This window comes from Astyanax mexicanus, chromosome 24, assembly GCF_023375975.1.
Source record: "Astyanax mexicanus isolate ESR-SI-001 chromosome 24, AstMex3_surface, whole genome shotgun sequence".
NCBI classification, from domain to species: Eukaryota; Metazoa; Chordata; class Actinopteri; order Characiformes; family Acestrorhamphidae; genus Astyanax; species Astyanax mexicanus.
Window position 1 is genome coordinate 31,510,757 of NC_064431.1, and position 15,025 is coordinate 31,525,781.

A 15,025-nucleotide genomic window follows, 5' to 3' on the forward strand; every position below is an offset into this window, starting at 1 on the left:
AGACACAACTAGACAAATTTCTAAATGAACGAAAAAACGATGAAACAAGACCTTTAATATGAATATTAGCTTATCATTTTTTAAGTTACCTGAAGCCTTAAAAAACAGTACAGGACTTTTAAAGTGGGAGCAGATTATAAACAGACCCGACCTATCACACTACACCAGTGTTTACTGCAGAATTGTATAGAATCTGAAATCGCTGTCATGTAGCTAAACAGTAGCTTTTATTACCTAGCCTACTATATTAGCATTTTAGCTCAAATAAAAAGCAAATATAATCAACTGTACATAGATCAATTTTGTTTACTTAATGATAGACCGGTCATGATATCACTGTATATTTATCACACAGTTTATTCTCATAACCTCAATCATTTTACTTATTGAAGAGAACCCAGTAATGTGAATAAGCCATTATGCTGCCTTTTTAAAAATAGTTTTCTTACTTTATTACCCCCTATATCAAAAGTAAACAAACTAAAGCAGACCAGATTTGTTGGAGAGAATGTGGCCATATCAATCCCAATCACCTGCATGTTTTTTGGTCATGTGTGAAATTACAACCACTCTGGTCGGAAGTATTAGAATTAATAGAGGAAGTCCTCCAATATGAAGTTCCGAGAGATCCACAGATTTTATATCTTGGCCTGATTCCGGAAGATTCGATTGAAAAAGCGGATGTTTATATCTTTAAAATAATGATTATGGCGGTAAAGAAAGTTATTACAAAGAACTGGTTGAAAAAAGAGTCACCAAAAATAAAACAATGGATAGAAATAATGGAAGAGATATATAACATGGAAAAAATGACATTCCTTCTGCGTATCCAAAAAAATGCGGCTGAGCAGAGCTGGCAGACTTATAATTATGGGAACCGTCACCCCACTGTGCATGTTTTCTTTTCTTTTTATGTGTGCATATTTGTGATTGTATTTTGAAGTTCTTCCTTTTCTTTTCCTTTTGTTTTGTTTTCTCTACTTTTGTGATTCCTTTGTATCAAAACAAAAAATGCTTTAAATAAAGAGTAGAAAAAAATATATATTTTTTTAGACTCATTTTATTTGTTAAAACTATGTATCAATTAAGAAAAAAAAAACTTTTTAATCACTCTTAAAAACTTTTTTTAAATAAAATTGTATTCTATATAATCATCAAATCATCCCATTATTATTTTAGTGGCAAAATATGGTCTTAAAAAAGGCGAATAATAATGCAGAATAAACAGAACAGAACAGAACAGTCGTAGTTGATTTACGGTTCATCTCCTTTTAATCACCTTTTAATCAAACACACACACAAACATCTTCACGAACATCTCCGTTTTTAGACGGTCTGGAAACGAAGAGGAGGCGTTTCTCCTCCAGCTTAAACTAGAATCATCCTTTAACAGCTTTTTAGATGCAGACATTTGTTATCCCACAACAACACATGATTTTACTGAAAAATAAATCAGTCATTAATAAATAGAAACAAAAAAATCAAACAGAACTTCATCAGACGGTTCTAGAATACCCATGTACAACAAATCCATTTACAGCAAGAGATCTAGGAGGAACCTGCCCATGCTGATGATGCCACACAAAGATATCTACCCCGTGTTTTATTTTGTCGCACCATTAACAGTTGAAACTGCACCACAGTACTAAAGTTGTTTTGTGGGCATGCAGTTCTTTTATTTACTCCTAAAATAGACACAAAATGTTTCCCCTTAATACACAAATTCCCCCACCCTTTACAAAAATGCAAATCCTGAGTCCGTATATCTCCACCCCCACCCACAACTCCCACAATCCCCGGCTGTACAAAACTAACACTACCCACAAAACTCGTAAAAACAGACGTTAGCAAGCAAAATAAACATCTAATCATCAAAAATGGAATAATACCTCGGGCAGAAAAAAGTGCAAGTTGGGTCCGGTCCCTGTTCGAAGTGAAGCGGAGAGCTGCTGATGCTAGGCTGGATGTTTTACACCAGGCCTTCAGTCCTGCTGTCGTTACAATACACACAGCCTGTGAGCACAGGGCTGAGTGTGTACGTGTGTGTGTGTGTGTGATCGTGTGTATTCCAGTGTGGGCTGCAGCTCCCACTGTAAGTGACTCTGAGTTGAGTCTGCGTGGGTTTGTGTGTACAGGTGGGCACTGTGGCCTGCTGTGGTCGTTATGTATATATATATTTATATATATATATTTATATATACAGCTCTGGAACAAAAAATAAGAGACCACTAAAAAATAAGGATGAGTTTCTTTGATTTTACCAAATCAAATATAATCAAGAGGAAGATGGATGATCACAAACCGTCAAACCAAACTGAACTGCTTCAATTTTTACACCAGGAGTAAAGCAGCATAAAGTTATCCAAAAGCAGTGTGTAAGACTGGTGGAGGAGAACATGATGCCAAGATGCATGAAAAAAAAACTGTGAATAAAAACCAACCAGGATTATTCCACCAAATATTTATCTTCTAAATCTCTTAAAACTTCTAAAACTTTATGAACATGAACTTGTTTTCTTTGCATTATTTAAGGTTTGAAAGCTCTGCATCTTTTTTGTTAATTTCTTCAAATTATTGCTCTAAATGACAATATTTATATTTGGAATTTGAGAGAAATGTTGTCTGTAGTTTATAGAATAAAACAGATAAACTGATTCAGAAAATGAAGTGCTCTCTTATTTTTTTCCAGAGCTGTATATATATATATACATATATATATATATATATATATATATATATATATATATATATATATATATATATATATATACATATATTTATGTATGTGTGTGTGTGTGTTTGTGTGCCAGCAGCAGTTCTAACCCTGCAGTTTCAGTATAAGTGGCCTCAGTTTAGCGCCCCCTAGCTGTTGTATGGACCAGTGGTATTTAACCTATTTCCCTATAGAAACCCTACCAACATTAACACTCTCTCACAGAAATGCTAAACACACACATATTTCTGGATATATTTCTATCTAAAACGTTCCTGGATCTTCTGAACTATAAGCTCATTAACAGCTTGAAAGATCATCTAAATTTAAGTTAAGCTTTAAGTTGGACATGCTGATAGACCATGCCTTACTAATATCCAAGCTAACGGAAGAGGATAGAAGAACATTTCCTTAGAGTTTTAAAAGGTTTCAAGAAAGTCAGCCTGTAATGTTACAGTATAAATGTTCCAGGAACGTTATGGAAACGTGTGACGACATAATAAAGGTAGCCATAACAACAATATTAAACACATGTTTCCAGCTAGATAAACAGCCTACTAACATTATGGAAACATTAAAAGTGATATTACGGGAACTAAAAACTAAAACAATGACTCAAGTAATGTTGCAGCAACGTTAGTAAAAAAATCTAAGAACATCATGAAAACGTTAACCGTAACATTCGCTGGTTCGAATATCAGTTCATGCTGCTCGTCATCAGCAGCCGGAGTCAGAGAGAGCACAATTGGCCGTGCTCTCTCTCTCTGAGTGGGTAGATGGCGCTCTTCCCTACATCACTACCAAGGTGATGTTGGTCAGCACAGGCGTCTGTTAGCTGATGTTGGGAGCACTGCTAGTGTTTTGGGAAAGTCCTAAGCCTGGGATTAGTTTCTCAGGGGGTTCTGGGGTAGTTTTCTCTCTTTTATCGTCCTCTGAGAAAATTACAGGCTGAATTATCTACTGTTTTTCTCTGAACTCCGTGGTCCTCCAGTAATTTTAGTCCCGCCCGGACACACATCTCTGAGTTTAAATATTTGACAGACGTCCCCCTTAGAGACTTATTCCGTCTGGATAGGGCTTTAGTGAGAGTTTGTCTAATTGATCTTCTAAATTGGGGAAATTTATGACTGTATTGAGCAGCTTTTTGACCACCTTGACCCTTAATTCAATTCCAGCTTGTGCTATCTTAAACTAGCCGTTTTCAGCAGGGCTGTTATGCTTTTGCATTGCTGCTCAACATTAGCACAGCATTAGCTTCCAGAAAAAAACTTCAACTGGAAAGTCAAATTGGATGCTAATGCACATCTACAGTAGTAAAACAGTAGTGTTATCACTGTATATCAATCTATTTGTGTCTCATTAGATCAGTCGTACCTACAGTAGTGTCTGTCCGACCTTTATCTATCAGCATGTTTCTGACACATTGTTATAAAAATTGCATTGCTATAAATGCTAACAATGCTAATCTGGGACATAAAAAGAGTGGCTGCATTTTTATTTTGGCTGAATTAGCCATTAATTAGCCAACAGTTAAACAGATGTGGTAAACTATCAAGTCTTCATGTTTATTTATTTGTGATAAAATTATGGGAATGTTTAACAGAAATGTCAAGGAACTCAAGAAAATTTTCATTTTCAGCTTTTTGAATTTTAAATAGAGGGAAATGGAACGCAGCATTAATTAGCACAGTAAGTGTGTGATTCTAACACTGAAGCCACATTATTGTCTGTAACTGCAGGTAGATTCGTCTTGCTCAGGTACCCGTTGCAATGTTAGTGTGTATTGTAAGTGTGTGTGGGTGTGTGTGAGTGTGTTAGAGTCTGCGAGGGCTCGGGTGTCCGTTGTGGTAGTGTTTCTGTTTGATATGCACCACGTTGTTTCCTCCCGTGTCGTCCGGCCTGCGCAGCTGCAGCCGCCGGTGCAGCTCCCTCACGTCACACACGCGGGTCACCCACTTCCACGATCGCCACGCGTCTGCAGAGAGATAAAATACCAGCATCCGTTATAAAAACACAATCAGCACCAAAAAACAGCAACAAATCAAATCATGTTTAGTGTCTGATATTAGCTTCTTTAGTTGTAGGAGTGCTGCCATGAGGCTAATGTAGCCAACAAGTAACAAAAGCAGATAATCCACTAATTTAAAGGTGTCTTTTTGCTCAAATCTACTTGTTCTTGTTGTTTGTGAAATACAGCAGGTCTCTCTGAGTTGTTTATGATGCTGCACATGATGAAACTCTTCCTCAACCTCCATTGTCTACAGCAGCTAGTAAAAGAAAATGTTTAGAAAAACGAGTCGATCAGGAAAAGCACCGTGTCTACATCAACCTGTGAATTAGTATTCATGGCCCCGCCCATCTTGGCTCGGGACCGCACACAGCCAGAGCTGAAGCCGGGCTGCAGCAGAGCGGACACTTGGGTCTTGTTAGCTAAAGAGCTAAAGCCCTTTTTTTTGTTTATATAGCTACTTAGCAATAGCTATCTTGTGTAAGTAACAGTTGTAGCTTTAAATCGGATCTCCGGTTGATTCTGCATTTTACAGAGACCTGAGGTAAGAGTTTAGTAGGGTACTTTAAGCTGAAAGAAACGTTATCAATCAATGTAGCGGGGAGAGCTGGAGATCCACTAGCATTGCAGCATTAATAACATTTTAATTTTAAGGATTAACTTTATCTAGCACTTATAACTAAAGCTGCATCTCTGAAAATATTTTGTTAATTTTGAGTTTTGGAGCTGTAAAATTGACTGTGGGGGGAGGCAGTAGGTAGGGCGTCCTCTGCTGCAGTGCTGTTAACCAATCAGTGGTGATATATTTGCATGAACGAATATTCATGAGCAAGAGCCAAAATCCTGTCTTTCTTCATGAGGCTAATGACAGGGTAATGACAGGGTAATGACAACCCCATGCACCCAGACAGAGCATGACCTATACTGTACGCTCTCTCTCAGACTCTGGCTGCTGATGGCAAAGCAGGTGCAGCGCCTTAGTCAGGTGGGAACATCTTCAGTTTTAAAAAAGTCAGAAATGCCCCTTTAATGCCTGGATGTGTGTGAGTGTATGTGTATGTGTGTGTGTGTGTGTGTGTGTGTGTCGGGTACGCTTGAGGACGGAGTGTGTTGGCCTGCAGGCTGATGAGTAAAAGAGGGCAGGCGGAACAGAGGGAGGAGAAAGAGTGAGAGACGCTGAGAGGAAGAGACAGTCCTGCACTCCTGATTCACCTCATTCATAACATTAGCAGACAGGCTGGGGGGGGCGGTGTTACACACACTCTAGTGGAGGAGTGGGGGGGGGGGGAGACAGACGACAAAAAGACACCCAATACTACCATTAATATTCCAACACTGAGAACACAGAGGAGTTCACACTCCTGATTCACACACACACACACACACTCATTATACACACACACATTATATACACACTCTCATTGACAGAAAAAAGAAAAACAGCTGCTGTTCCAGATGCTCCCATAAATGCAGGATTGGTGATCAGGAAGAAAGAGTCACAATCTGATGGAGTTATTGTTTCCTTTACATTAAATTATATATTTTTTTATATTAAACACACATTTCAGTTAGGGAAAAGTGTAAAATATAAAAATCACTGCCACATAAAAGAGGTAACTCTTTTATGATATTCCTTCTGCAGCTTCTATATGTAAAGATATAAAATCTAAATTTTCCTACTTTGAAAATCACATTAAAAAGTTATTTGATAAACAAATTAATTTAATTAACCTCTCAGCTCTAATCAAATGTATCACTACTAAGGGTGACTGACTGTTGTATGTGATGACTCCACATATCATCACATCAGTGCATCACATGTAGTGTCTTTTACAGTACAATAGACACTATAAGGAACATCTAATTCAGCAGGTCTCGCTGCTGGGTGGTGGGGGTAGCTAACTAAGTTAAGTAAAGCTAAGCTAAGTAAACAAAACTGTAATAAAAAAGACTTTATTTTAAAGTCAAATGAGCACTGGATATTAATCTACACAGATTTCTCTCCTAAAAAAACATTTTTTGGGTGAATAAGTACTTCCATTTATTTACAGTAAGCTTAGATATAGCACGGCTGGAGCATTAGCATTAGCGGCTAACAGCTACTACACAAAAACAACCACTGAGAGCTTTTTTTTTTTATAGAGCAGCAGAGTAAGCAAACCACGGCCAATCAAATTGGTTCATATATTCCATAACCTCCTCTGGCTCACTCACCTTGCTGTCGACGGGATCTCCAGGCCCGCAGAACCCGGTGAAGAACTCCGTCCAACCACAGCAGAATCCAGCTGAATATAAAGCCCAGGAGCAGCCCCAGAACCAGGTCCATTTCCTGCTTTGTGACACTACTGCCCCCTGATGGCCCATCCCTGTCCAGCGAGCTGGAGCCTTCGTACGGGATCACGTACTGCACCCGGTCTCTGGAGCGAGAGAGAAAATAAAAAAGAGAAATTAACAAACTGTCCTATAATATTGCTTTATAATAAAACTATAAAAAAGCTACTCAGGTGGCACAACAGTCTAAGCGTTGGCTCTGTTTCTGTAAATCACTACACTAGTGATGCCACAGCCATGCGTCAGTGTCTCTCTGACCTATACAGACCTATATATACACAGACTCGACATAGCCTGCCTCCTGGCGCCGGCTGCTATGTATATATATGTATATATATGTCTATGTCATTATCAGTACAGTGATGGCGGCACTCGGAGCTGAAGCTAGTAGTGTTATAGGATGTAATCAGTGGTTTTTAATAAGCTTCTTGTGCACTTTTTAAGTTATTAATGCTTTGTTTTAAATGTCAGGGCTCTCCTCTCAGATTCTAGCAAGGAGGTGTGGAGCTACTTTGAGCTGGATAACGGTGGAAAAAGCGATTTTTTGGGGTAAATTATGCCCCGTATCTCCCAGTCTGAAGGGTGTTTGAGCAAACTGTTAAAATTTCTGGATCTCTGAAAGCTGTGGGAGAACGGAGGTGGGCTATTCATCAAAGATAAGTTAGTACTTTTTAATCCAGAGCATTGTGTTCAATTAGTTACTGCCATTCTATGGCTATGGAGGTTATACACACAGCTGTATCAGAAGCTGTGTTTTTGATATAGGGGTGTCCAAATACTTTTGCACATCCATGATAACAGTTAACAGATCTAACAGAGTGGGAGAACAGACCTGTCCATAAAGTTAAACCAGCCAATCTTCAAGGCGCACATCTACTCTCCCACACACTCTGCGCATCTCTGCCTCTAACACACACACACACATACACATATACACACATCAGGAGAGGATTAAGCCGCCAGGAGGTATGTGCGCGCGTGTGTGTGTGTGTGTGTGTGTGGGAGTAAAACAGTTCTCTCATTGCAAATCAGCGCCGCTGAAAATGCCACAGCGCACCACAGGCTGGATCTCCCCACACTGCTCTACTGCTGCTGCTGCTGAGGACGGATTACAGCACAGCCTTCTCTGTTCACTATGTTATTCTCACAGTTTAACGTCCTACAAACACACACACACACACACACACACACAGCTTACACATCTTAGCGCTGCTAAAGAGAAGCAACACTTCATATAGACCTCTCACAATAAAATAAAAAAATGTGTACGATATATCGTTCCAGAAATTAATATGTAATTATGTAATTAATCATATTTTGTGGGAAAGCATTGGTCATTACACTGGCTCTTTTATATGTGAACAAACATACAAATAAACTCAATAGAACATAGCATTATCAAACCATTATCACATATAATTAAGGCCATGTTCATATATTGAGCGATAAGTCGATAATGCAATTACTGTGATAGGCCTAATGTTATATAAAGCAAAAATTAACTGCATAGAAATTACACTGACTGTTCAACTCCTCTCAACACAGCAAACTAAAGACTCTGTGACACTTTTATTTTCCTGGCAAGATGCCCTATTAATAATATTTTTAGAGTTTTACCCTATTTTGCACGAGAAGTCTATTTACTGTCCACTGCTTACATCTTTACAAATTTGCCTTGCCAAATTAAATCATTATATATCTGTGTATTTTGTCACTGTCCAATAAAAAACAAGTATGTCCATTTTGTTGTTTTTTAGATTACTATATAATTTCAATAAACTAACTGTCTCTTACACTGTGTCGAAATTTCTTGATGAATGGATCAATATAATTTCTCCAGAACTACCTGAAATAAACTTTTTTACATTGACTTCCATTGAACTGAAAAAAGTAAAAAAGTCTCTACTTTTATACTTTATATTTTATTGTATTTTTATCTGTATCATTATATCTTATCCTTCTTTTGTAACTTTTGTGTATATTGTGTATCTGCTACTGAATGTCAATAATTTCTCTCTGGTATCGATAAAGTATCTATTTATCTATTTATCTATGATACTGTTTTTACTGTATTACACTGTATAATACCTGCTGTGTATAGTTACAGGCTTTTAAAGGTATTATACTGTGACAACAAATCTTACGGATTGAACCATGTCACAAATTCTGAGTCACAGATTGCATCATGTTTCTGATCAGAATTTTATAAAAGTGAGACAAATTTAACCATGTTTTTTTTCTGACTAATAAAATGACAACAACGAAAAAGTCTGTAGTGAAAGATTTGTATTGGGTCTCACTAGCTTCCACTTTTTAATTGCTGCTTTCAGTACCTGTACCTGTACTTTAATATACCTGTTTGCGATACACTCAGTTCAACTGATCTCAGTGCACCTGAACCTGGAGTGCATGAACTTCATCTACACCTAATCTCTTTACACACCTGTTCCTAATACACCTCCTCTCAACACACCTGGCCTCAACATTCCTGAACTTGATTCACCTGCGCTCAATATGCATTGATGTACAACACCTGATCCCAATACACCTAGATGTATGGAATGGAACTTCATCTCTATTCACCTGGATGTATGGCACATAATCTGAACACACCTGAATGCACGGGATCTGGTTTAATACATTATTGTATTAATGTACAATACCTGATCTCGATTCAACTGGTTTCAGTGCACATGAACAAGGTGTGCCTGAACTTACTACACCTAATCTTCACACTACCGTTCCTAACACACCTCCTCTCAACACACCTGGCCTCAACATCCCTGAACTTGATTCACCTGGTTCTCAATGCTCCATGATGTACAACAGCTAATCCCAACACACCTGGATGTATGGAATGGAACTTCATTTCTATTCACCTGAACATACCTGATCATAATACACCTGATCTCAATTACACCTGAATGCATGGGTTCTGGTTTAATGCTCTTGATCTTGGGCACCCTTATTGTACAACAGCTGAAATGTAAAGCACCTGAGCACAATACATTTTAATGAATGTACAGCACCTGATCTCAGTACACTTAATTAATGGAACCCTGTCCTAGTGCACCAGTGCACCTGGATGTACAGCACATGATCACAGTACACCTGAATGCATGCAACCTTGTTTTAATGCACTTGATCGCAGTGCATCTTAAGTTTCAACATCTTACTGCAACTGTTCCTAATGCAGCTGGCCTCCACATTCCTGAACTTGATGCACCTGGTCTTAATGAGTCGTGATGTACAAGACTCATTACACCTGAACCTGATATGGCTAATCTATCTATCGAATAATAAACTTAAAACATTATGATCCAAAAACATCCGGTGTCAGCGCACCTGAACTTTTTCAAACAATATTCACCTGGTCTCAATGCACCTTTAATGTGCAACAGCTGATTAAAGCAGGTGATCATAATGCACCTGAATACTGTACACCTGTTCTCCCCGGCATTCTCTGCAGTGCACCTGATCCTAAAGACACTCCTTACCTGGATCAGGTGTGCTGGAATGGGATTGAAACCGGACACCCTCCGCCTCGACCTTACCTGCCACAGGTGCAGTGACACACGCGATCCGCCCCGCGCACGTGCGGTAGGATGTAGTTGTGAAAGCGGTCCAGCAGCGCGTTCATGTCCAAGCAGCACGCGATGGCCTGGGGAGGGAGGAGGAGCAACACGGCGCTGTGGTCATCTCGAGCGCATACACACACACACAAACATATACACACACAGATACTTAATCACAGATGCATGCATGCACCAACACACACCTGCATGCATGCATACAAGCATGCATACACACACACACACACACACACACACTCAACAATGAGATTACACACTGCAAACACAGCTATCTCTGTCAGTGTGAGTGTGTATGTGTGTGTGAGCGCGCGCGTCCCCTCACCATCACCACAGCAGCGCCGCTGAGCATGAAGATCATCCTCCTCCTCCTCCTCACTGCAGCTCCATCGATCACGACGTCACACCGGCTCGAGCCTCCATGCCTGCGCGCGCGCGGGGCTCCAGCTGCCCCCTCGTGCCACTGTCGCCTCCCCAACACAGACACAGCAGCAGCAGCGCGAGACGCTCCGCGGGCGCTACAGCACGCAGCAGCCTCGTGCTCCTCTCCGCGCCATCCACTAATGCTCGCGCGCGCACTTTCCTCCGCGGCGGCCCCTAGCGGTTTTGGCGGGAAACGCAGGGCTGATAGAGAGAAGCTGAAAACACACACACACACACACACACTAAACACTGAACACACACACACACACACACACACACACACACAGTAAACACTGAACACACACACACACTAAACACTGAACACACACACACACACACACACACAGTAAACACTGAACACACACACACACACAGTAAACACTGAACACACACACACACACACACACACACACACACACTAAACACTGAACACTGAACACACACACACAGTAAACACTGAACACACACACACACACACACACTAAACACTGAACACACACACACACTAAACACTGAACACACACACACACACACACACACAGTAAACACTGAACACACACACACACACACACACTAAACACTGAACACACACACACACACACACACACACACAGTAAACACTGAACACACACACACACACAGTAAACACTGAACACACACACACACACAGTAAACACTGAACACACACACACACTAAACACTGAACACACACACACACAGTAAACACTGAACACACACACACATATACAGTAAACACTGAACACACACACACTAAACACTGAACACACACACACACAGTAAACACTGAACACACACACACACTAAACACTGAACACACACACACACAGTAAACACTGAACACACACACACACACACAGTAAACACTGAACACACACACACACACACACACACACATTAAACACTGAACACACACACACACACATATACAGTAAACACTGAACACACACACTCAGTAAACACTGAACACACACAGTAAACACTGAACACACACACAGTAAACACTGAACACACACACACACACACAGTAAACACTGAACACACACACACACACAGTAAACACTGAACACACACACACACAGTAAACACTGAACACACACACACACACAGTAAACACTGAACACACACAGTAAACACTGAACACACACACACTCAGTAAACACTGAACACACAGTAAACACTGAACACACACACAGTAAACACTGAACACACACACACACACAGTAAACACTGAACACACACACTTAGTAAACACTGAACACACACTGAACACACAGTAAACACTGAACACACACACTTAGTAAACACTGAACACACAGTAAACACTGAACACACACACAGTAAACACTGAACACACACACTTAGTAAACACTGAACACACACTGAACACACAGTAAACACTGAACACACACACTTAGTAAACACTGAACACACACTGAACACACAGTAAACACTGAACACACACACTTAGTAAACACTGAACACACACTGAACACACAGTAAACACTGAACACACACACTTAGTAAACACTGAACACACACTGAACACACAGTAAACACTGAACACACACACACAGTAAACACTGAACACACACACACACACAGTAAACACTGAACACACACACTTAGTAAACACTGAACACACACTGAACACACAGTAAACACTGAACACACACACTTAGTAAACACTGAACACACAGTAAACACTGAACACACACACAGTAAACACTGAACACACACACTTAGTAAACACTGAACACACACTGAACACACAGTAAACACTGAACACACACACACAGTAAACACTGAACACACACACACTCAGTAAACACTGAACACACACACTCAGTAAACACTGAACACACACACTGAACACACACAGTAAACACTGAACACACACACACAGTAAACACTCACACACACACACACTTAGTAAGCACTGAACACACACAGTATACAGAACAAACACAGTAAACACTGAGTTTACATTACAGTATAATTGCATTGTACAGTATATATTTATTGTAAATGTATTATATATATCTATTTTACTTTTATGCTATATTTCCTGTAATATACTTTGGTGATATCATATCACCATCTCAAGGTGCACCTCTGGCTCACTTTAAGATTAGTTAGATTATAAATAAATAAATAAAAATAGTGTACTGTAGTTGCTGGTGGTGTGTCTACTGTTGGTATATTATTGTTGATATATTCTTATATTCAAAATAATCTTACCTTACAGTATTACATATTTACGTTGTGCAATCATTCAATATATTATACATTAACAGTTTATATAAACAGAATTTGACAGTATTTACACCCCACAGGTGCCCTTCAGAAACATCACCTGTTCAAACATCACACTCTCTGCCCCTGACTGTACCTGCACAGGTAAAACACACCTGTGAAACATAACCAGGTCAGTGATACCTGGACGACAGGAGGGGGGGGGGGGGGTTACTGACACCAGGTTATTTTAACTGCAGTAATAATACACGCAGCTCACACACACACACACCTCAGCTCACATTCTCACAGTGTGTGTGTGTGTGTCCATTATCTTAATTGATTTGAGTTTATGTCGCACTGGTTAATCAGTAAAGAGCCTCATTGGCCTGGTTATCATACAGGTGTGTCCAATTACAGACCCCCTCTATCCCATTCATCAGTGGAGAGAGACTTCTGGGTGTTTCTGATAAAGTGGCCACAAGCTATTAGTGAAAGAAGACAGCAGAACGGTTGCAATTCCTTCAGAGGTTTATTTTGTATTTTTTATTTTTTGCATAATATTTACATAAAGAAGTTCAGGCACTCTGGACTTGCGTTCTCCGCTTACAATTATACTCATTTTCAATTTATAAAACAAACAAAAAATCAAATTAAAGAAGAAAAAAAAGGACAGAAACCATCCTGAATATTTATCCAAGTCAGACAAGGTTTAAATAACTATAAACACAAAAAAATAATAGAAATTACAAAGAAACCGTCAAAAAACTATCATCATCATCATCTTCGTCATTATCATCATCATCATCATAGTCATCATTGTTCAAGTAAAAATGGTTCATATATTTAAACACTAGTTCACTCAGTCACACACACACATACATATACACACATCTCACTCGAGTCCGACCCACTGACCCCAATCCGCACGAATACACACACTAGAAAATACACTATCCAACCAGCATTGTCAGGAATAATAACTATAATAGTAAAAATAATAATAATAATAATAATAATAATAATATTGATAGCCCACTTTTAGAAATATGGGGGGGGGGGGGAACAAACAGGGAAATTGATCAATATAATTATATATATAATAATGTGTAAATGCAACACAAACTATAACTCAGTTTTTACTAATAAAAACTTATATAAAATCTTACAATTTTAGATTTTGGCATTAAATGTAACTTATTCACAAACGTATTTTAACAAGTAAAATTTTATTTATAGACCATTTTTGATAACTACACTGTAATTCTGTTTGATTAAAACATGTAGCAGAATCATTTTTTTTAATTGCCAAAGTCCAACTGTTAGCATATATAAAAATCTATAAGGATATCTAACATTATACATTAAATATATATCTAAGAATCAGCTGTTTTAGTTTAGCTAAAAATACAGATTCTTTTTCTTTAATGATATAATTAATGTACAAAAAGCAGAAATTAATGTATAGATTCTCTATCCTGGCCTTGTATTCTGTAGAATTACAGTGTAGATATATAGAGATCCAAATTCTAATTTATACTAGAAGGCTTTTAGTAAGTTTTTATTAGTAAAAATAAGTTACAGCTTGTGCTTTTCTAGCTGTTTTATGCCAAATCGGTTCACCATAAACCAACGTGGGTTCCAATCAGGGGAATATATTTATTTATAATACAAAAGAAATAAAAAGAAAAAAAGAAATTTGATTTT

General features: G+C 38.8%; 1 protein-coding gene across 1 annotated transcript; it reads right to left on the reverse strand.

The window, feature by feature from the left end:
• Positions 1-1,249: 1,249 nt before the first annotated feature.
• On the reverse strand, positions 1,250-11,233 carry tmem240b (transmembrane protein 240b). The gene is made up of 4 exons (XM_007256692.4): positions 10,968-11,233; positions 10,607-10,713; positions 6,936-7,138; positions 1,250-4,688 (listed from the first exon to the last, which is right to left on the reverse strand). The coding sequence occupies exons 1-4, from the start codon at positions 11,001-11,003 to the stop codon at positions 4,528-4,530; spliced, it is 507 nt and encodes a 168-aa protein (XP_007256754.1). The 5' UTR covers positions 11,004-11,233; the 3' UTR covers positions 1,250-4,527.
• Between the last annotated feature and the right edge of the window lie 3,792 nt (positions 11,234-15,025).